This window comes from Manis pentadactyla, chromosome 11 (assembly GCF_030020395.1).
Source record: "Manis pentadactyla isolate mManPen7 chromosome 11, mManPen7.hap1, whole genome shotgun sequence".
NCBI lineage: Eukaryota > Metazoa > Chordata > Mammalia > Pholidota > Manidae > Manis > Manis pentadactyla.
This window is the reverse complement of record NC_080029.1, coordinates 43,298,531-43,324,189: the sequence shown is the minus strand read 5'-3', so window position 1 is coordinate 43,324,189 and position 25,659 is coordinate 43,298,531. Positions and strand designations below refer to the sequence as shown.

Below are 25,659 nucleotides of genomic sequence, written 5' to 3'. Positions count from 1 at the left end.
GGATATTCAGGTTGAAGTTTTTATTACCAATGTTAACAAGGTCTAGTAAGATATGGGAGTGGGTAGCTAAAGTGAAGATGATCAAGAAAGGAATGAAAGGGTCACATACAGAAGTGAAAATAACCTAAGACTTAAGGTTAAAAGAACAAATTGTGAGACAGATGCCCAAATCCTCAATAAATGTAGGGGACTAACATAAATGACTGAGAGACAACAGAAATAAGAAAGGGAAGACGAGCTAAGCTTCAAAGGCAAAAGGGTTCAGGCCTGATAGTAGATGAATACTGGCCTGAAGATATCAGCAGGGATGCATGTGAATGCTAAGCTCACTTCTTGGCCCCATGGTACACAGGTAAAAGACAATTAGAAGTTCACATTCAAGAAACCACAACAGATCATTATGCTTTCAACTAGTCATCTAATAGAAAGACTTTGAGACTAAGGGTTACACGGACAGATGAAAAGAAATTATCAAATATATATTAAGAAGGCAATTAGGAAATATCTATTTCCTATACCTTTGAAGGCTTTACATATCCAACCTCCCCACTTCCCTAATAAGATTTTCAGGTATTCTGAGGCAAAGCAAGAAGAACAATGTAAGTTAATATCAGAGATTTAGGTTAGGAAAATACACATTTCTTGAAATGACGATAGTAAAATACAATGTACATGCACATATTATATCAAATGAAGTTCTGTGTATGTGGTTCTAAGAACAAAAGGAAAGACCAGGTTTTAGGGTTTTTCTGAGCATGTAATTCTTCAGTAAACTGGTCTCAGTAATTAAAGTCTATAACATCCTTATTTTTTCCAGTTTTATTCTTTAATTTTATTTTTCTTTCCCTTATTATCACATATTCTATGGTAGAGCTTAATCTTAGAAGATCACTGGGAGGTGAGTTACAAGTTTGTTACTACTAATAAAGTAAAATTCACGTTTTTGTAAATTAGAGTGGATTCCTGGTAATCTTTATAACAGCACTGTAACTTTCATTAAAACATGCTTTCTTGAAGAGAATGGAACAGAATTACAGTAAATAAAAAAAGATATGCCCAAATCTAGAAGTACGAGCTTTAGAATTTGAATCCCAGTTCTACTACCATTAACTGTGTGACCTTGAGCAAATTTCTTAATTTAAGCCTCCATTTCCTCATCTGTAAAATGGAAATAATATGTCCTACCTAATAAATGAAATAACATAGGTAAAGGTCCTTGCACTGTGTGTGGCACACAGAAAATGCTTGACAAATGGTAACTATTATAAATAAATATATGCCTATCATCATCTCTAAAGAAGATAGCAACCCAGTACACTCTACCATGTGAAAAGGTAATTAACTATAAGTACTACAAAAATTTTTTTAATGTAGACTTTGCATTCATGTTTAATGAAAGTTACCTTTAGAAAATTAATATATTTATTTAAAGCATTTCAGATATCCTAAATGAAAATAAAATCCTCTATGTCACTCATATACCATTTTTAAGGAGTTGGGGGGGTAGTTTAACAAAAAAGATTTTCAATAGAATCTGGTTTAAAAGTAAATCCAAATATACTGATTTCTAGAAATAATAAACTTGGGAATCCAATAAAATGACATTTTAGTAAGGATGAAAGCAAGATGGAAAAATATAGTCAAATGTTATAGTGGGATGCTGGAATTAAGACAGACCTCTTTTTTCTCTGAAAACCATTTTCATGCTGCTCTAATGGTATTTTTACAATTTAAAAAATTGAGAGAAACAGTAAAGCTAACAACTTGCCTATCAATGCCAGTATCCAATTTCATCTCCATTTGTTCAATTATTTCTTTTTTCTTCTGAAGGCATTCAGATAACTTAGGAGAAGAGCTATTGAGTATTTAAAGAGAAAAAAATCACATTAGTACCCTGCAATTCTAAGTTTTCATATGTATATGTATATTGCTATATACATTTATAAACACACACGTAGTTTTATTTAGCTCACAAATCCAGGAATTGGATTACTACATTAGTAGATTATTTACTATTCACTATACCTAATTTATTACAATATCCATAGTAGGGAAAATTAACCAGTTAAAAGAGAAAGAAGTAGGCTGACAGAAAAAAGATGGTGGCATCAGAAGTGAAGCAGAAATCTCCTCTCAAACCATATATAATATGAAAATACAGCAAATACAACTATTCCTAAAATAGTGAACAGAAGTAAGATTGCACCAGCCACTCTACATCTGGGAAAAGAGAACAGAAAATCTACATCACGGAAAAGGGTAAAGTAACAAAGCTGTGACCCGGTAGGACCCAAGCACTCCCCCCACCCTAGCTCACCAGCAGGAGGAAGAGAAACAGAGCAGGGAGGGAGTAAAACCCCAGGACTGCTAAATACCCAGCCCTAGAAATCTACTCCAGGAGCACAAGCCCACATTGCATGGTGCTTTGGAGATCACAGGGATTGAAAAGCAAAGTCAGAGACAGATTCCAGCTGTTTGTGGAGAAAAGGTTCCCACAACTGGTTGATCTGGGGCAAAAGAAAGGCGGGCACTTTGAAAGACTTCCCAACAGTAAGAGGGATGCTAAAGGGGAAAGGAATAACACAGAGCTTGCTGCTCAGGAGAAGGAACAGGTGGACAAAATCGACCCGGCACACTCAGCCCAGCAGGTTGTCAAGTTCAGGAGCTTCAGGAGCTCCATCCCCCTGGCTGACAATGCAGCCCCAAGGCCTCCCACTGCAATAAGCAGCCTGCTGCTCCTTCCTCCCCTCAGACAGCTGCATGCAAACCTGCAGTCCCTGCCATTATGCCAAGCCAGCCGGAGGGCAGTCCCGCCTACAGCAACTAGAGCAGCTTAACACAGAGGCTGCTCCTTGCACACACGGCTCACTGGTCCTGACAGCAGAGGCAAGCACTGCAGCTGGGAAGCAGGAAAGAGCTCTCTCCTCCCAGCAAACAGAGGCGCTGCTCGCCTGTGACCCCTGCCATTGCTCCAGGCTAGCCGGAGGGCAGCCCCGCCTATGGCAGCTTAGGGGATTAATACAGAGGCTGCTTCCTGTGTGCAGCCCACTGGTCCCAGCAGCAGAGGATGGCTCTGCAGCTGGGAAGCAGAAAAGAGCTCATTTTTTAGGGTTGGAACCAGAACCACTCAACTGCAACTACTACCATCGCTCCAGGTGCTAGGCAGCTCTGAAGAGCAGAGGTTTTGGGTATTAGAGGGCACCAACTACACAAACCTAGTATTTGTTATTAGCCAATAGGATTATGAGGAGGCAGAAGAAACCTGTCAATCCAAAATCCCTCGAACACCAGAAAGAAAACTCAGTGAAACTGAACTTACCGATCTTCCTGAAAAATAATTCAAAATAAAAGTCATAAACATCCTAATAGAGCTACAGAAAAATATTCAAGAGCTAAGGGACAAATTCAGGAGGGAGACAGACACCTTGAAAAATACAGTAGCTGAAATGAAACATACAATGGAGGGATTTAAAAGTAGATTAGAAAAGGTAGACGAGAAGGCAAATGGAATAGAAATTAGACAACAGGAATACAAAGAAGCTGAGGCACAGAGAGAAAAAAGGATCTCTAGGAATGAAAGAATATTAAGAGAACTGTGTAACCAATTAAAACGGAACAATATTCACATTACAGGGGCACCAGGAGAAAAAGAGAGAGAAAAAGAGATAGAAAGTGTCTTTGAAGAAATAATTGATGAAAACTTCCCCAATCTGGGGAAGGAAATAGTTTCTCAGACCATGAAAGTGCACAGATCTCCCACTACTAGGGACCCAAAGAAGACAACACCAAGACATATAATAATTAAAATGGCAAATATCAATGACAAACACAGATTATTAAAAGAAGCCAGAGAGAGCAAAAAGATCATCTACAAAGGAAAACCCATCAGGCTATCATCAGACTTCTCAGCAGAAACCTTTACAGGCCAGAAGGGAGTGGCATGATATATTCAACACAATGAAACAGAAGGGTCTCGATCCAAGAATATTTTACCAGCAAGAATATTATTTTAATTTGAAGGAGGGATTAAACAATTCCCAGATGAGCAAAAGTTGAGGGAATTTACCTCCCACAACCCATCTCTACAGTGTATTTTACAGGGACTGCTCTAGATGGAAGTGTGCCTAAGGCTAAATAGCTGTCACCAGAGAAAATAAAACTACAGTAAAGGAAGTAGACCAATTAATTACTAAACAAATGCAATTTTAAATCAGCTAACCACAAAGTGTGTCAAGGGATACACAAAGGGTACAGAATATGACACCTAACATATAAAGAGTGGAGGAGGAAGAAAAAAGAAGGAAGGAAAAAAAATCTTCAGATTGTGTTTATAATAGCATAATAAGCCAGTTAAATTAGACTGTTAGATAGGAAAGAAGCTGCACTTGAAACTTTGGTAACCACAAATCCAAAAGCTATCGATAATCACCTGAAATGTAGATGGTCTGAATATACCAATAAAAAGACATAGAGTTACAGAATGGATAAAAAAGCAAGACCCATCTATATGCTGCCTACAAGAGACTCACATCAACCCAAAGACATACATAGACTAAAAGCGAAGGGATGGAAAAAGATATTTCACGCAACTAATAGGGAAAAAAAGCAGAAGTAGCAATACTTCTATCAGTCAAAATAGATTTCAAAACAAAGAAAGTAACAATAGACAACGAAGGACATTACATAATGATAAAAGGGTCAGTCCAACAAGAGGATATAACCATTATAAATATCTATGTACCTAATATAGAAACACCTAAAAATGTGGAACAAATACTAACAGAATTAAAGAGGGAAAAAGAATGCAATGCATTCATTTTAGGAGACTTCAACACACCACTCACTCTAAAGGACAGATCAACCAGACAGAAAATAAGTAAGGACACAGAGGCACTGAACAAAACATTAGAACAGATGGACCTAACAGACATTTACAGAACACTCCACCCAAAAGCAGCAGGATACACATTTTTCTCAAGTGCACATGGAATATTTTCCAGAACAGATCACATACTCGGCCACAAAAAGACCCTATTAATTCAAAAAGATTGAAATTTTATCAACCAACTTCTCAGATCACAAAGGTATAAAACTAGAAATAAATTGTACAAAGAAAATAAAAAGGCCCACAAACACATGGAGGCTTAACAACGTGCTCCTAAATAATCAATGGATCAATAACCAAATTAAAACAGAGATCAAGCAATATATGGAAACAAATGACAACAAACAGCACAATGCCCCAACTTCTGTGGGATGCAGCGAAGGCAGTTCTAAGAGGAAAGTATATAGCAATCCAGGCCTATTTAAAGAAGGAAGAACAATCCCAAATGAACAGTCTAAAGTTACAATTATTGAAACTGGAAAAAGAAGAACAAATGAGGCCCAAAGTCAGCAGAAGGAGGGACATAATAAAGATCAGAGAATAAATAAAATTGAGAAGAATAAAACAACAGAAAAAATCAATGCAACCCAGAGCTGGTTCTTTGAGAAAATAAACAAAATAGATAAATCCGTAGCCAGACTTATTAAGAGAAAAAGGGAGTCTACACATATAAACAGAATCAGAAATGAGTAAGAAAAAAATCACCATGCACACCACTGAAATATAAAGAATCATTAGAGAATACTATGAAAAATTATATGCTAGCAAATTAGATAATCTAGAAGAAATGGAAAACTTTCTAGAAAAATACAACCTTTCAAGACTGACCCAGGAAGAAACAGAAAATCTGAGCCGACCAATTACCAGCAACGAAACTGAATCAGTAATCAAAAAGCTACCCCAGAACACAATGCCCAGAACACACAGCTTCACTGCTAAATTTTATCAGACATTTAGAGAAGACCTAATACCCATCTTCTTTAAAGTTTTCCAAAAAGTAGAAGAGGAGGGAATACTTTCAAACTCATTCTATGAAGCCAGCATCACTCTAATACAAAAACCAGGCAAAGACACCACAAAAAAAAAAAAAGAAAATTACAGACCAATATCTCTGGTGAACACAGATGCAAAAATACTCAACAAAATATTAGCAAATTGAATTCAAAAATACATCCAAAGGATCATACATCATGATCAAGTGGGATTCATTCCAGGGATGCAAAGACAGTACAGAATTCGAAAATCCATCAACATCATCCACTACATCAACAAAAAGGACAAAAATCACATGATCATCTCCACTTGACAAAAGCATTTGACAAAATTCAACAACCATTTATGATAACATCTCTCAACAAAACAAATGGGTACACAGAGCAAGTACCTCAACGTAATAAAGTTCATATACAATAAACCCACAGCCAATACCATACCAAATAGTGAAAAGCTGAAAGTTTTTCCTCTAAGATTGGGACCAAGACAAGGATTCCCACTCTCACCACTTTTATTCAACATAATACTGGAAGTCCTAGCTACAGCAATCAGACAACACAAAGAAATAAAAGGCATCCAGATGGGCAAGGAACAAGTTAAACTGTCACTGTTTGCAAATGACATGATATTGTACATAAAAAACACTAAAGAATCCACTCCAAAACTACTAGAACTAATATTTGAATTCAGCAAAGTTGCGGGATACAAAATTAATACACAGAAATCTGTCGCATTCCTATATACTAATGATGAACTAGCACAAAGAGAAATCAGGAAAACAATTCCATTCACAATTGCATCAAAAAGAATAAAATACCTAGGAATAAACCTAACCAAGGAAGTGAAAGACCTACTATGCCCTGAAAACTACAAAACACTCAAAAGAAATCAAAGAAGACACCAATAAATGGAAATATATCCCATCCTCATGGGCAGGAAGAATTAATACTGTCAAAATGGCCATCCTTGCCCAAAGCAAACTACAGATTCAATGCCATCCCTATCAAAATACCAATGGCATTTTCAATGAACTAGAACAAATAGTTCTAAAATTCATATGGAACCACAAAAGACCCCCAATAGCTTAAACAATCCTCAGAAGGAAGAATACAGTAGGGGGGGATTATGGTCCCCAACTTCAAGCTCTACTACAAAGCCACAGTAATCAAGACAATTTGGTACTGGCACAAGAACAGAGCCATAGATCAATGGAATAGAGAGCCCAGATATAAACACACACATATATGGCCAATTAATACATGATAAAGGAGCCATGGACATACAATGGGGAAATGACAGCCTCTTCAACATCTGGCGTTGGCAAAACTTGACAGCTTTATGTAAGAGAATGAAACAGGATTGGTCACTGTCTAAATTCATACACAAAAGTAAACTTGAAATGGATCAAAGACCTGAAAGTAAGTCATGAACCATAAAACTCATAGCAGAAAACATGGGAAAAACTCTCTTGAATATAAACATGAGCAACTTATTCATGAACATATCTCCTTGGGCAAGGGAAACAAAAGCAAAAATGAACAACTGGGACTACATCAAACTAAAAAGCTTCTGTACAGCAAATGACACCATCAGTAGACCAAAAAGGCATCCTACAGTATGGGAAAATATATTCATAAATGACATATCTGATAAGGGGTTAACATCCAAAATATATAAAGAGTTCATGTGCCTCAATACCCAAAAAGCAAATAACCTGATTTAAAAAATGGGCGGAGGATCTGAACAGACACTTCTCCAAAGAAGAAATTCAGATGACCAACAGGCACATGAAAAGATGCTCCACACCCCTAATCATCAGAGAAATGCAAATTAAAACCACAAAGAGATATCACCTCATATCAGTTACGATGGCCAACATCCAAAAGACAAGCAACAAATGCTGGCAAGGATGTAGGGAAAGAGGAACCTTCCTACACTGTTGGTGGATTAGTTCAACCATTGTGGGAAGTAATATTGAGGCTCCTCAAAAAACTAAAAACAGAAATACTATTTGACCCAGGAATTACACTCCTAGGAATTTACCAAAGAAAACAGGGTCACAGATTCAAAAAGACATATGCACCCCTATGTTTATCGCAGCACTATTTACAATAGCCAAGATGTGGGAGCAACCTAAGTGTCCACCAGTGGATGAATGGATAAAGAAAATGTGGTACATATACACAATGGAATACTCTTCATCCATAAGAAACAAATCCTACCATTTGCAACATCTAGAGAGTATTATAGTCAGTGAAATAAGCCAGGCAGAGAAAGACAAGTACCAAATGATTTAACTCATCTGTGGAGTATAACAACGAAGCAGAACTGAAAGAACGAAACAGCAGCAGGCTCACAGAACCCAAGAATGGACTAGCGGTTACCAAAGGAAAATGGGCTGGGGAGGGATAAGGGGATTACAGGGTATTATGATTAGCACACATAATATGGGGGGGGCATGGGGAAGGCAGTATAGCACAGAGAAAATAAGTAGTGACTCTACAGCATCTTACTATGCTGACGGACAGTGACTGCAATGGGTTGTTGCGGGGACTTGATAATATGGGTGAATGTAGTAACCACTATGTTGCTCATGTGAAACCTGAGCACAAGATTGTATATCAATACCTTAATTAAAAAAAAGAGAGAGAGAAGTAGATTTAGATTGGAAGATTACTTTTATCTTTGAGGAGACAGCTCTTAAGAATATAAACATAGATTTTGTAATTTTGGAATTACTCAGTTTCCTTCTTAATTAAATATCTTGTATAACATAAGAAAAGTCATAAGATATCACCAGAGTCTTAAGAATATAGTAAATTATACTAGTTAAAATTTGGAGACTAACAGCCATCCAGTTTAGCTTTCCTACATTAAAAAAAAAATTTAACAATCATATTTGCTTTTTAAATGCTACCTGAATGTCAAAACATCCAAAATATTAAGGAATATGCAATTCTAACAGTTATGCAAATTCTCTGCTATGTGGCATTACTGTTTTTTAAAAAGTAGATTTCTTTCCAAGTGTCATTCAGGAATCACAAGTGACCTTTGTACCTTGAGATTATTTCTGGACTAATTTCTTGGCATATCAGTGTTCAAAACAAAATGTCTAGAGCTTTATCTTTTCTATGATTATTTTCCTCTTTAATAACAGTAGTACTTTTATATTTACAATTATAAAATATGTATTTATAATGATATATAATATGTATTTATAATTATTATGAAATAGTAATTTCATAAACCATGTTCATATATATACTACCATATTATATCTTTACATGCTTTAAAAGCTCACATAAGTGACAGGAAGATATAAACCTAACTTAATGCCTTATAAAAATCTACCTTACTAATTTCATAAAATTTTTGTTGTATGTCTTTATATTATATGAAGTGGGTACAAGCTAGAGGTTTTCTTTCACATCAGGTTTAGGTTTATGTCAGATTCAGTGTTTTCAAAATAAACCAAAATTAATACAATAGGAAGAGAAAACAGGGCCAGGAAGAAAGAAAAAGACTTATACTCTTAATTTCACACCCTCCAATACTGTTTGATGTTTTTACAAATATGTATTTCTTGAAAAATGTAACAAGAAGATATGTAAAATATTATAATATTCATTGAAATGCCAAAGAAAATCAGACAATTTGACTAACCTTATTAGTGGCATAAGGTGATCATTAAATTGCTTGTCAAAAAGATGAAAAATGGTGTTGGCTTGTTGCACAACATCCAAAAAATAGAGATTTGCATTCCTAGAATCTGAAGAAGGAATTCCTAAAATTGCAAGACATTTATGCATTAGAATCATACTTGAAGAAATTCATCTTGCTAACAGAAAAAAGAATGTCATTTTATATATACAATATGAATAAAAGTAACTACTGTTTTAATAACTCAGCAATGATTTTTGTGGACATGAGTAAAATTATCTCATTAATAACTTAATAAAATTCATCCAAAGTTTTTATGCCCAGATTTTCACCACCTACTCAGTCTTCATTATTTACTGAAATAAATCAAAAAGAAAATCAATAAATGAATCATCCTGGACTGTATCTTCTCTTTTTTCCACTCTCAAGTATCTAATGATTCACATGAGCCATGAATACACTTCCATCATTTTTCTTATAACCAGACCTCATTATCTGTGATAACACAGCAATTTTATTAATTTCGTGGTTCAAACCTCTTTATCTTTAATGCTATGTATTGTTGCCATAGTAATATACTTAAAACTTACACATTTCACTCACCATGCTCTCTGCTATTTCATCAAAAATATTTTTAAATGTGTATTCACTGTCTACAGAATAAATTCTTGATTTTCAGCATGGTATTCAAGATACCACATGCTGACCCCAAAAAAAGATAGCTGACCTCTCTGGAGTTGAAATAAACACTAAATTCCTTTCTAACCCTCAATGTTTGTTTCTAGCTAAAATTAAAAGGCATAATGGGTTAGGGAAAATATTCATAGCAAATGAGAAAATGAACTCTTTACAAGATGATGATTTTTTCAAAGTTCTAAAAATGGAAAACAAAGGTGTTTTATTTTCTCACAAAAGACAGAATCACCAACTGGTAAGAAAAAAAGTCCCCATATAAACTTATAAGAAAGAAAAACAAAGTCAATACAAATGGATAATCCTTGGCATATATGGCAATACAAAACTAATCCTTGCCATTAATGAAAAATAAGGCAATATTTATGTATGTTTTTAATCACTAAATTATTGAAGTTTTTAAAGAATATTCAATGATGTACAGAAAAACTGATACAGTCATACATGCCAGTAGTAGCATAAATTAGTAGGAAATAATTCTTTAGGAAAACAGTTTATAAGTATAGAAACTTAAAAAATTTGTAACACACTTTGATCTGGTTGTCTCACTTCTGGGACTTTATCCCATGAAAATAATTCCAAATAAGGAAAACACTTAAAGTCTACAATATTCATTGTAGCATTATTTATATTACTAAATTGCTTGAAATATCCAAGATGTTTAATAATAGGAGATGGTTAACTGTGTAATATGTATGCATGACAGAAATACAATCACTAGAAACAATAGTGGTAAGTAATAACTAAATAGCTACATTGAAAATAGATACGTATGGGACTTTCTCATCCTACCAGAAAACTTCCTAAGCCCTTCCAAATTGTTAATACTGTAATTAAAATGAAGATGCTAGGTTTCCATACTATCTAAATAACAAATCCTTCATACCATTTGGATTCAAATTCATTTTACTGTTTTTCATTATCTTCTTAATCTCCACATTTTTAGGTATTATTATGCCAATACAAATTACATTAAGTCATTTGCAAATGGCAAATGTTAAATATTTGATGTCAAGAGTCAAATGCTTATTTTACATCATGAAAGCAACTATGTAAAAAAAATGGGTAAGAATAAACCACAAGGTTACTGAATTACAGATAATTTTGTTTCAGTGTTGATAACTTTACAGCATGTCATGTACAATCAATAAACATTTTTTTGAGCATCTGCTATGTGCTTTCCAGATTCTACACTATCATGGTAAGACAGATACCTACCTGTAAGAGTTTACATGCTGTTCCCTCTATTTTAAATACTTTTCTCCAAATACTGTGTACTCCACTTCATTCAGCTCTCTGGTTGATAATGTCTCCTCAGGGATTGCTTTGTTTGACCATCCTTTCTAAAAAAGCCCTCTGCCCTTGAGTTCCCCATCCACCCCGCCATTACTACTCTCTATCCCTTCCTCAGTTTTTTCTTCATTGCACTTCCTAGTCATCTGCCTGTCTTTTCCACAAAAATGTAGGCTTCCTGACTGTTAGGAGTAGGCACTTAATAAATATGTATTGAATGAATGAATTCTGTTGAGTGGAGGTGGACATAAAGAGATGAAAATTAGATTGTGGTAAGTGCTATGAAAAAAGTTAATTCAATGATGAATTAATGAGTAGCTAGGCAGGGAGAGGAAGGCTACATTACCTAGGGTGATCAGCAAGGGCCTCAACTGAGAAGGTGACATCTTAGTTGAGATCAGAGATTGAAGAGCCAGACATGAGAAGAGGTGAAGGAAACGAATTTTTGGTAGAAGAAACGCCAAATGCAAAGAGTTGAAGTGAAATAAAAGGACTGAAGGCCAGAGTGGCTAGGGTAGTGAGAGGAAATGGATAAATAAGACAAGGATGAATACAGAAGGGAAGGCCAGATCGAATGCAGTGCATTTGTAAAGGCTTTGCTGTTTTCCCCCTCTAAGATAGTATGAAGCCACTAAATGGTCTTAAATGAGGAAATGATAAATCAATTGTGATGTGGAGTAATTTGGAGTAGCAAGAATGTACACAGGGAGACCAATTAGGAGTGGAAAAGATGATGGTATTTAAATTCATTTGGGTGGCAGTAGCAGACTGAGAAAAGTTGATGGATTTGAGTTATGTCTGGACATATACTGAAACATAACTGAAATATGTTTCCTGATAGATGGGCTATAAAGGTTGATGAAAAGAAGAATTATGGCAACTCCTAGGTTTGAGGTTTGAGCAACCCATAAAAAGTAATGCTTTTTAGAGAACAGTGTGTCACAGAGAAGGGACATAGTGGATCTCTGGCAACTTCTGCACTGATGGACAGTGACTGCATTGGGGTATGGGTGGGGACTTGATAATATGGGTAAATGTAGTAACTACATTGTTTTTTCATGTGAAACCTGCATAAGAGTGTATATCAATCATACCTTAATAAAAAACTTAAAAAAAAAAAAGCAATGCCTTAAGACATGGGAAGAATGGGAGAAGAACAGGTGTAGTTTCGTTTGGGATATGTGAAATTTGAGATGCATAGTGAACAGGTAGAGAAGTCAAGGAGGCAACTGGATTAATGGGATTAGAATTTAGGGAAGAAATCATTATCATCCTATTAATACCAGCAAACCCAAAAGACCAAAAGGAAAGAAATAATTTAGTATGTATCTATTTCTTTACAGGTTTTTCCTTTCTAAACCATATATTACTCAATTGCCTCAACCAGAATTGTTGTCACCTCATTTCTGTTCCCTTGACATTTTATAACTTATAGCATTGTACTACATTCTACCATACACTACAGTGATTTAAGTAGCTTACCCTGCTCTGCTTGATGTAAGCAACATGGGAGAACTGTGTCTCTGTATAGCTTTCTGCACCTGACAAATCTTTGCATTAAAGAAGCTCAAAAAGCATTATTTCTTGCACTGAACTCTACAGAGTTAAGAACATATAAAACAACACTATGCATATAGTTTAACTAACCAAGAACAAAGGAATTGAACATAAAGTATAACACAAATAAGTACACTTACCAGCAAGTCCTGTTTCCAAAGCATAATCGATATGCTCAATACATAAAAATTCCACCAGAATGGTAAAAATTCTAAAGGCATTCCTTGGTAAATCAGAAGGATCAGAGAGCTGTAAAAACAAAAACCAAATATATCACTACTCAAATCTATGTTTAAAAAAACAGCAACATTTATTTTTAGCAATCAATTTTATAAGATGTAGTCAGTATTCGGATATCTAAATAATAGCTTACGCCTCTTCCTGTCCAGCCCCAAGTCCTCTCTCACCAATACACACAGAGTTCCAATGGTGCATATTTGTCTACAACCTTCCTAGGGTTAGATTAAATTAATGTTTCATGAAATACATGAACACACACACACACACACACACACACACACACACACACACACACAACAAATGTACACTGAGCTGCCACGTAAAATGAATTTCTAATTGTGAGTCATAGTCAAAGAAGTCTGAGAACCACTGAAAACAAAGGCTATTCTGGCAAAACTCAGAACAAAAACGATTCTTTATTTTACCGGGGCATGGGGATGGGGACACCAACAACAGGTGCACCATAAAGTATGACAGGCTCAAATGCCAGTTCATTATTTCCTGGTTGAGCGAACCCCTGAGATGTTATTTAACCCTATCAAGACTCAATTTATTCACCTGAAAGGTGGGAATAGTATGAATTGTATCTCACCTAATCTTCAGGTGAGAATAAAATATGAAAATTCATGTAAAGTATTTTTAGCACTATGTATGGCAAAAAGTAAGCTCACAATAATTGTTTATTTTCATGTTGATGCCACTGGTGATAGTTAACTACTCATTAAAGTAGTATTAGTAGTTATGCTGAGAAAATGAAACCCCTCTTAAAAAGTTAGAACATTACCTCAGAACTTCTCATAACTGCTTCCTACATTATTTACCAATTGATTGTTGCTTATTGGTAGTCTTCATTCATGTACTCTCTCAGAGTAATGCTTAATATCTGATACATACTACTGGGAGTTGAAGTGTATAACACACTTTAAGTCCCCTAATCTCCACTGATTATAAATACTGATTTAATATTACTCAGTTCCCTTCCTGGTCTTAATATGATCCTAAACCCTTATCCTTCATCAGTTTCTCTACCACCCTTCTTTGCTCACTGATGTTCAACATACGCCCTTAAGAAGCCATAAAGAATGAATTTAACTTTTTACCCTCCTCTTATTTACATCCATATATCCACGCATAATCAATAGAAGTGGTAGCCAAAAAAAGGTAAGGATACAAAAGGCATAAACAATGCTGTCAATTAACAGGATCTAACTGACATTTACAGAATGCTCCAGCCAACACATCAAGATATAGTCTTTTTAAGTATTCACAAACCATTTACCAAGATGGATCATTTTCTGGACTAAAACACAAGTCTCAGTAAATATAAAATGGACTCACACCCTACAAAGTTTGCCCTCTAACTAAAACAGAATCAGATTTGAATCAGTAGTGGAAAGATATCTAAAATGTCCCCCCATGTTTAGAAACTAAGTAACATACTTATAAGTTACTCTTGGGCCAAAAGAAACCAGGAAATTTAAGTTATTTTGAACTGAACAAAAATAAATACATATCAAAATTTGTGGTATGCAGCTAAGCCAGTACCTTTGAGGAAAATTTATATAACAAATGCTTGTATTACAAAAGAAGGAAAGCCTTACTTCAGCCTATACCTTAAAAAACTAAAGAGGAACAAACAAAACCCAAATAAGCAGAAGAAAAGTAATGAAGAGTGGAATCAATGAAATGCAGAACAGAAAGACAGAGAAAAATCAATGATACCAAAAGCTGATTCTTTGGGAAAATCAATAAAACTGATAAACCTCTGGCCAGACTGATCAGGAAAAAAGGACATAAACTATTGATATAATGAGTGATTTTACATATTCCAGAGATATTAAAAGGGTAATAAGGCAATATCATCAACAGCTTAATCCCAATAAATTCAACAATTCATATGAAATATACAAATCCTTAAAAGATACAAAAATATCCTACCAAACTACCAAAGCCCACTTAAGTAGTACACTTGATAATCTCAACAGTCCTATATCTATTAAGGAAGTTGAATTTGTAGTTATAAATCCTCTCAAAGAAAACTGCAGGTCCAAATGACTTCACTAGTGAATTCTACCTACATTTAAGAAAGAAACAAAACAAATTTTACACAAATTCTTCCAGAAAATTGAAGAGAAAGGGATACTTTCCAACTAATCTATGAGGCCAACATTACCCTGATTCCTAAAATAGACAAACACAAGAGAAAAAATATGTACAAGTTAATATCCCTCAAGAACACCAACGCAAAAGTTCTTAACAAAAGTTTGGTAAATCTAATCCAACAATATATAAATAGGATAATACACATTGATAAAGTGGGGTTTATCAAAGGAATACAAGGTTAACACAGGGAAATTCAATGTAATACACCACAATAACAGAATAGCAAGAAAGGATTTGACAAAATCCAAGATTCAATCACATTCAGAAACATTCAGAAAACTAGAACTAAAATAATTTCCTCAATCTGATAGAGTACCTATGAAAAACCTACAATTAGCACCATACTTAAAAGTGAAAGACTTAATGCATTATTCTTAAGATTAAGAATTCTATGCAAGGTGACCAAAAAGAATAAAATACCTAGCAATAAATGTAACTGAGGGGAAAAAAGACCTGTATTTTCAAAACTCTAAGACACTGATGAAAGAAATTGAAGAAGACACAAATAAATGGAAATCTATTCCATGCTTATGGATAGGAAGAATTAATGTTGTCAAAATGGCCATCCTCCCCCAAAGCAATTTACAGATTCAGTGCAATCCTATCAAAACACCAATGGAACTTTCCAATGAACTAGAGCAAATTAGTCTAAAATTTATAGAACCACAAAAGGCCCTGAAGAGCCAAAGCAATCTTGAGAAAGAAGAACAAAGCTAGGGGTACCACACTCCCCAACTTCAAGCTATACTACAAAGCAACAGTAATGAAAAACAGTATGGTAGTAACATAAGAATAGATATATAGATGAATGGAACAGAATAGAGCCCAGAAATAAACTCACACATACACAGTTGGTTAATATATGACAAAGGAAGCAAGAATACACAATGGGAAAAAGACAGTCTCTTCTGTAAATGGTGTTGGGAAAACTGGACAGTTACATGCAAGAGAATGAAACTTATTTACTCTCTAACACCATATGCAAAAGTAAACACAAAACAGATTAAAGACCAAAATATAAGACATGCAACCATAAAAATCTTAGAAGAAAACACAGGCAAAAATCTCTTGAACATAAGCAGGTAATGATTTTTTTCTTTTCTGGACATGTCTCCCCAGGGAAAGTAAACAAAAGTAAAAATAGACAAGTGGAACTACATCAAACTAAAAACCTTCTGTGCAGCAAAGGAAACCATCAACAAAACAAAAATGCAACCCACAGTATAGGAGAATATATTCATAAATGATATATCCAATAAGAGGTTAACATCTAAAACATATAAAGAACTCATATGACCCAACACCAAAAAAACAACAACCCAATTAAAAAAATGCAGAGGACTTGAAAAGACGTTTTTCCAAAGTGGATATGTAGATAGCCAACAGGCACGTGAAAAGTTGCTCCACATCATTAATTATCAGGAAAATGCAAAATCAAAACCACAATGCAACATCAACTCACACCAGGCAGAATGGCCACTATCCAAAAGACAAGAAATAACAAGTGTTGGTGAGGATGTGGAGAAAAGGGAACACTCCTACACTGTTGGTTGGAATGTAAATTGGTGTAGCCACTATGGAAAGCAGTACAGAGGTTCCTCAAAAAACTAAAAATAGAAATACCATACAACCCAGTAACTCCACTTCTAGGGAAACAAAATCTCTGATTCAAAAAAAATACATGAATTCCTGTTTATTGCCACATTATTTACAATAGCCAAGGAAGCAACCAAAATGTCCATCAATATATAAATGAATAAAGATGACGTGGTACATACAGATACTGGAATATTATTCAGCCATAAAAAAGAACTCCTACCATTTGGGACAACATGGATTGACCTAGTAGGTAGTATGCTAAGTGAAATAATCCAGGCAGAGAAAGACAATCATATGATTTCACTTATTTGTGGAATCTAAAAACAAAACAAAACGAACAGCAATAGACTCACAGATGGTGAGAAGTAACTAGTGGTTACCATGGGGAAGGGGCTGAGATAAGGGATGAAATAGGAGAAGGGGATAAAGAGACACAAAATCTCAGTCATAATATAAATTAGTCATGTGGATGAAAGTGCAGCATAGAGAACAAAGTCAATAATTCTGTAATATCTTTCTATGTTGACAAATAGTAACTACACTAGTTGGGGTAAGGATTTAATAATGTAGATAACTGTTGAATCATTATACTGTATACTTGAAACAAATATAATACTGTATATCAAGTATACTTCAATGAAAATATATTAAAAGAAGACTAATACAAGGCATTTGCTCTCACCAGTACTATCAACATTGTATTAGAGCCTCTGAGTAGTGCCCTATGGCATGAGAACAAAGTAACAGGCATCTATATCAGAAAGAAATAAGTAAAACGTACTTTATTGGAAGACAACACAATAGTCTATACAGAAAATCCCATGAAATTACAAAATAGCTGCTAGAACTAGAACAGAGTTGTTAGGTTATAGATACAAAATCAACGTAAAAATTAACTATATTTCATATACTAATAACAAAATATCAAAAATATGTATTAAAAAATAACATTTACATTAAAATAGCACAAAAATATTAAATACTCAGATAAACCGGTGTAATAAAAATTATAAGACATGCTGAGAAAAATTAAAGAAGATCTAAATAAGTAGAGATATAGTGTATTCAGAGACTGAAAACTCAATATTAAGATGTCAATTCTCTACAAACAGAAGCACAGATACAATGCAATCCCAATCAAAAACCCCAACTTCTTTCCCGAGACTGACAAAATGATTTTAAGACTTATACAAAGACATAAAATGATTTATATGGAACTGTCAGAGGCCCTACACCACCTCTTTCAAAACTTACAGTTACAGTGATTAATGTAGTATTAGCATAAAAAAAGACAAATAGGTCAATGGAAGAGAACAGGGTACAGAAACAGATCTAATAAACAGTTAAGTGATTTTAAACAAAGGTTCTCAAGAAATTTAGTGGAGAAAATGATAGACTTTTCAATAAATAATGCTGAAACAACTGGAAACCTAAAAGCAAAAAAATGAACTTTGATCCATGCATCACATGCTATCCATAAATTAACTCAAAACTTATTACGGACCTCAGGGTAAAACCTTAGACTATAAGACTGCTAGAAGAACACGTAAGAGGAAATCTTTGACCTTGAGTTAGACAAAGATTTCTTATATATGATATCAAAAATATCCCTATCAGAGAAGTGTTAAGTTGGATTTCATCAAAATTACTAATTCCTAGTCTTTGGAATACCATTAAAAGTTTAAAAAGACAAGCCACAGATTAAAAGAAAACATTTGCAAATCATGTATCTGATAAATGAACTACCACTGGAATACAGAACTATCAAAAAAGACAACCCAATTTTTAAAAATGCACAAAAAATACACAAAGAGTATATATAAATGGGAAATAAACACATGAAAAGATGCTTAACATCATTAGACATTAGGAAAATGCAAACTAAAACGATAATAATAGGGTGTGTAGTAGAAGTATCACTACACACCCTATTAGGTTGTCTAAAATTAAAGACTGATCATACCAAATGTTGGAAATCATGTGGAGCAAATGGGACTCACACACACTGCTGGTGGGAATGAAACAACAACTCAAGAAAATAGTTTCGCACTTTCTTAAAAAGAAGTACCATATGACTTGGTCATACTGCTACTAAGTATATACTCAATAGAAATGAAACTATATGTCTGCCTAAAGACATATACATGAGTGTTCATAGCAAATTCATTCCTGATAGTCAAACATTGGAACCAATCTAAACCTCCATCAACAGTTAAGTGGATAAACAAATTGTACATTCATGCAATGAAATGCTAGTCAGCAATAAAAACATACTAATAAATTATACACAATGACATGGATGCAATGCAAATAATTATGCTGAAAGAAGCCAGAAACACATGTACATAAAATAATATACTACAATCCCATTAATAAAAAATTCTAGAAAATAAATCACTTCTTGAAAACATCCCATTTAAGTTTCAAGACTCAGTCTTTATATGACCCCTTCTTTTCAAAAACTAATCTACAGTGACATAAAGCAGGTTAGTGGTTGCCTGAGGATAGAAGTTGAGGGAGTTTACTGAATATCAATGATAACTCAAGGCTATTTTTTAAAAGAGAAAGAAAAAATCACCAGTTTGCTCATTGCACTGCCCTTTTTGATATCCTTTAAAGCTTCCATCATGACCTACAAAGTCAAGTCCAAATTTCTGAACATGTTATATACAAAGAGTTTTTGTCTACCATTTCAACCTCCTCTCTTACTATTTTGACCATGTAGATTTTTATTTCAAGCACCTTACGCCCATGTTTGATCTTGGTATATGTCTTTGTAACATGTACTATCTCTGCCTGAAACAGCCTGCCCAAATGATCTTTAAGATATCCTATTTAGCTTTCAAGACCCAGGCCTCTGTTAAGATAACAGGTCTTCCTATTAAGATAAATACTACTCCTCAATTCCTTAACCCAGCAGAGCTGGTTGCTTCTTCTTTGGTTCAAGCAGTGTATACCTGTCTTGTACTAATTCTTTGTGTCTACCTCCTTTCTCTACACTATTAAAAAGTAATGTATAGGTCTTATATTTATATCCTCCATGCCTAATACGGCAGCTGGTACAAAGTAAACACACAATGTTTTGGGGGTCAGACTGCACTGAACTGAATTTCAATCTTATGACTTTCCAGAAGGAGGTCATGATTTAGAGATAGTTGCTATCATTTGAACAATAAACATAACGTTGACAGCTTCCTGTTAATGATGAGGCTTTAGAAATATTTTAACATATTTCCAGCATTTGGAGAAGAGTTATTAATGTACCAAATATACCCATCTCCCACCCATATGTTTCAGATCTTAACATTTTTCCAAATGTACTTCAGATTTTTTTTCTTTTTAGAGAGTGGAATCCAACATCATAAATGTGGGTAAAGTCTGTTGGATACTCCTTCCTCAAGGCAGACACTACTCTGAATTTATCATGCTCCTGCTTGTGCATATCCCTAATAATATCAAGTATTATTTTACTTTTGAAAACTTCATTGGTACTACACTCAATATATGTTTTCCCTATCTTGCTCTTTGACTCAACATTGTATTTTTGAGATTCATGTAACTTTAGCTTAGACATTTATATTGTTATATAGTTTTCTAATGCATGAACAATGTTAGTTTGTTTATCAACTCTCTTTCTGAGGCATATTAGTTTCATTCTAAATTTTCACTACGACAAACAATGCTGCTATGTTAGGTCACAAGCACCTACACAGTTTCTCTAAGAAATTCCCAAATTACTCCCCATAGTAAGTATACCAATTTTTACTTTAACTAGCAGTGTATGAGAATTTCTATTGCTCCACATCCTTATCAACACTTCTACAGTCAGACTTAATTTTTGCCAACCTAATCAGACAGTATCTTCCCTGCTTAAGTTTCATTTCTTTATTAGTGAGATTATCTTTTGGTAATTTACATTTCCTGTAATTGTTTATTTGTAGCCTTTGTTTTCTACTGATTTATATTTGTATGAATAGTTTATATTGACTTACTATCCATCAATTTAAATATACATACCATATATATCAATACAAAAAAAATTAAGACCACCTCAACTTTCAATCTTACTACTTAGTAAATATGTATTTTAGTTTCTTCATCTGTAGAATAGGGATAACCTCACAGGATTGTTATGATGATTAAATAAGTAAATATATACGTAAAGAGCTTAGAATAGTGCCTGGAATATAGTATGTGCTATACAATTATTAGTGACTATTTTTTTGTTTTATATAATCTCCTAGTAATACGTTACAAAGACCTTCTTACAAGCCATGACTTACCTGTTTACTTTATTAAAGTGTGCTTACTCGTGGGACAGAAATTCCAAATTTTAATGGAGTCAGCTTTTCCTTCCTTTCCCTTGATCTGTGTGTTCTTAAAATATCTTTCTCTCCCTATTGCTCTTTTTATGAGCCAGATCTAACTCTTCCTTTCATATTTCGATTTAATCTCTTAACAGAAGAAAAAATTTGAGATGCTCAACATTAAAATTATATTGAAATATATTTCAATATAATTTAAAAATAATTCTGTTCTCCAAAATAAAAACCCTGTCTCTTTTTTCACTTTATTACAAAAAATGGCTGTCCCTAACCAGATGTTTATGTTGGTATAAACAAGGCAAAATTTAAAATACACAACTATATATAAGTAAATTTATAATTATTCTTACCCTATGACATCTTTCAAAGGCTTGTTTGGTTTCTTGTAGAAGATTAACCACCACTTCTTGGGACAGGAAAGTTTCCCCATGAGTATCAATACTTGGCCCAAGAGGTAAGTTGGTACGTTGTCTAATTCTCTCTTTCAAATCTTGAATACTAATGTATCATATTGACAAATGAAAAAAGGACACTTTATTACACGTAGATTTCAATTTTAAATATTCTCAAATTTGGTATACATCAATAAAGAAAAATGGAGCAATAGCCAACAGACCTAAATTCTAATTCTAATTCTAATAATTAGTTCTGTGTAAACTGAAGCAAGCTAAACAAAAGATTTTCATCTGCAAAAGAGTACATTTATTAAAGATGTGATCTTTAAAAAGGCTCTTTCAGCTCTGTAATTCTGAGTCAATGGTCAAAACTCCTTGTTTGTTTTCCTTAGGAAGTGGGGAATTCCAAATAAGTTAATATTTCAGTTAACTATGGTCCTGCTTGAAATAAAATTTAAAAATGTAATGCCTAAAAAACATTTAACCATTTTAAATATTATTATCATTAAACAAGACATATTAAACATAATTTAGCATTTCTTAATGACTGACGGTCACTCTGAACATTTATATGGTGGTATCTTTTAGAAGGTTAGATTTTTTTTTTTTTGCTCCTAGAATATATAGCTCCAGAATACTATGAACTAATTTTTTTTATGATTGCTCTCTAGTTTTTCACTTCTTTTCCTTGCTATTGTCTTTCAGATGTCACTTCCTATTCTCCTTTTAATCATTATTTCATATATGACAAACTAGGAAGCAAGAAACTGACTTGGGTGGACAATAATTATATGGCTCCACAGAAGTCATTCTGCTTCATCCTAGAATCAACTGGGTTCCAGACAGTTGAGATATGGGTAACTAAGGTGCCACCAATTCTTATAGCAAATCATTTTCTTCCAGCACATGAATAACTGCAGGTTTTAAGGTATTAATTAAATAAATCTACACCCAAGTCATTAAAAAGGCCAGGGTACCTCAACTGTAAACTGTGTATTTGCTGGGTTATTTTCACACCTGCAACAATAAAAAAATGATATGCTTCCTCGGTAATAACCTGAAAAAATTTGCTCAGTGTAAAAAACAAAATAAAACAAAACAAACTACAGAACTCTTTATAGTACTGGTATTCTGCTTTACATTTTAATCACATTATGTTAGGTCATTTCAGAATGTGGTTCAAGAGAGAGGATTTGACTAATTGTAAACAATCTGGGTTAAGAGTTCTTTATAGAAAATTCTAATGACTGTCAATATTTGATAAGTTTGTCCAAATATAATGAAGTTCTTAAGAGCTTTAATTCTAAGATTTAAAAACACTCACCCTCCAGTGCCAATGGATCTCTTTTGATGGTTTTTTGAATCATAATAGCGCTGTAAGATCATAGCACTTCTGCTTTTCAAATATCCAGTTTCCACCTCAATATAGTTCTCCAAATAGGAAATGAAAATGGATTTGATAAGCTTAGACAAGAAAGTCTGTTTATCAGTACCTAAGTTAAACTCCATCAACTTGCTGGAAAGATTTGAGGTTCTTTTCATGGAAAGGGGGGGAAAAAAGATTAAGTATATTTTAGGTCTAGTAGTAATACTACATGACTTTACAATATGACTTTAATAACTTTGGTAAACCAACATTTCTTAAACCTTGGGAAGGTAGACAGCAGCTGTATAGAGTTAACATATAAAGTAATGGTTATTATAAACAACTGTATGGTTTAAAAATTGCCATAAACTCCTAGGGATGACTTAGGAGAGGAAGCTGAGGCAACCAACCAGTCTAGAAATGACAACAAGTAGCGGAATGGTTTCAGATATGCTCTAATGGCATTCATGACACTGTACCCAAGTCAGAAAACAGAGGTCTAGTCTCTGTTCATTATCTTTGTCTTTATTCATGCGAACTTTCCTCTAATTTTCTGTTTCCTATTGTTGAAGATAGGTACACAACAATGTTGTTGTTGGGTTGGACTTCCTGATTATGTTTACTTTTGAAAACTCTCCTCCCAAAATGTGACACTGCACATTAGAAATAAGGATGGAAAAAGACTTCATATGAAGCTGCTGATATAATACTTCTAAATGTAACACTGCTATTTACAAAAACACAAGACAAACATCAGACTTGAGGCTAAAGTTGTCATTTAAGAATTTTTCACTTCCTCTCTCAATTTCTAAAGTTTTAACTGCAAATACAATAGTTCTTAAGAGAAAAAAATTAAATAGTGAACTAGCTTACAATTGAAATCAGAAACAAAATTCTCAAGTCTTAGTTTAAACCAAGTACACAAGGATTTTCTTTATCATTAGAGTATACTAACATAAAGCATAACATCCACTTTCTTAAGTTAACATACTAAGAATGTTGCTTTTGTACTAGTCCATACAGCTAATCATTTAAAGCTAAAACGTTACTATTACCTGACAAACTGTTATTCAAAAATAGCTGAATACTTCCCCAATTTCTATTTTAAAAACAGAAAATCTGAGATCTGTTATTATTCTCTAATAATTAAAAATATACCTTGTATATAAATCATAGAGATTTTTGAGATACTGCTCTGCATCAGACTTCCTACATTCTTCTAACTGGTCTTTCACAAAAGTCTAAAAAAAAAAAGTCAATAGTCTGTCAATTAAGTAAATATTAAATTATATAGTCAAGATACTTTTTTCTCCTCTAAAATTATTCCATATTCTTAAACTGTTGTGACTTAAAATCCAATGTTAAAGGCAATGCACAGAAAATAGACCAAAAAAAAAGAAAATAGGCTCTTGATTTTGGCTGCTTTTCATATTTAGTATGAAATATTCATATTTAGCTTTTCATATTTACTTGTACATCTATATCAAGCTTGAGAATAAGTATTAAGAATTCCAAGATGCCTTTTCTTTTTAAAGTGGCCTATCCTGCCTCATGAAGTACATTTAAAAATCAAAACAAAAACCCCCCAAAATACAAAACCTGAGGCTTTACAATATAATCAATTCCTTACAGCAAAATTTCCCAAACTGTGGTCTGGGTAACACTAGTGTTCCTTGAGACATTAACAGGTATTACTCTAAAATTGGGAAATGCTGTACTTTACACTTACAGTTCTAGAGAATCACAGTATATATTAGTACCTTTAAAGGCTCTTAAAAGTCCTGAATTGTATTTTAAAAACAAAAATTTATTTAATGCTGCTTAATCCAGTGGTAGACATGGTTTAGGAAACACTGCCTTGAGTATAATGCTATGGGAATCAAGGTTGGAAATTAAATTCTTACGTTTTTCTTTTCATATTAGTGTCATATTATAAGAAATTCTACAGACTGCACTTGTAATTCTTGTTCATTTTCACAAATGCCTTACATTGGTCAAGTTGAAGACCCAGTAAAAATAAAAATTGAGGCTATACCCTTCTACAACCTGTTACTACTATTGCTACACAAATTTCAAACACAAGCTCTGACAGCCTTTGTGATTAGCACCTTTATTCTTGGTGGACAATATAACATTTTTTTAAAACATGACATTATCATTTCTTTCCCCTTTACTGAAAAAGTGGATTTCTATTCCTAAGTGCATTCCCTAAGTAAGCTAAATGTTAAAAAACCTGAAACACAGAAGAAAAATTTCATATATTGCCTTAAGAACTACTTAGCCATTATTTAAAATTACCTGTAGTTTGATTTCAAATACATTTTGAATAAGTTTAGCCAGTACTGTTTCTGGATTACTAAAGATATCTCCAACTTGCTTGTTCACCCGTTGACAGAGTATTGCTGCATCTTCAAATATATCATTTCTCAAGTAAGTACCCTAAATAACAGAGGCATAGTGAATATATAATTTTAAATGGCTTTTAAAACA

The 25,659-nt window shown here is 33.8% G+C and overlaps 1 protein-coding gene across 1 annotated transcript in view; it reads right to left on the bottom strand.

Moving 5' to 3' along the window:
* Nucleotides 1-25,659, bottom strand: part of EXOC5 (exocyst complex component 5) — a 75,326-nt gene that overhangs the window by 9,299 nt on the left and 40,368 nt on the right. The window contains exons 9-15 of the mRNA XM_036918706.2: nucleotides 25,468-25,608; nucleotides 24,328-24,410; nucleotides 23,128-23,337; nucleotides 21,759-21,906; nucleotides 13,222-13,330; nucleotides 9,542-9,662; nucleotides 1,769-1,855 (exon numbers count right to left, since the gene is read on the bottom strand). Coding sequence (XP_036774601.1) covers nucleotides 1,769-1,855; nucleotides 9,542-9,662; nucleotides 13,222-13,330; nucleotides 21,759-21,906; nucleotides 23,128-23,337; nucleotides 24,328-24,410; nucleotides 25,468-25,608 — 899 coding nt within the window. The remainder of the gene's footprint in view (nucleotides 1-1,768; nucleotides 1,856-9,541; nucleotides 9,663-13,221; nucleotides 13,331-21,758; nucleotides 21,907-23,127; nucleotides 23,338-24,327; nucleotides 24,411-25,467; nucleotides 25,609-25,659) is intronic.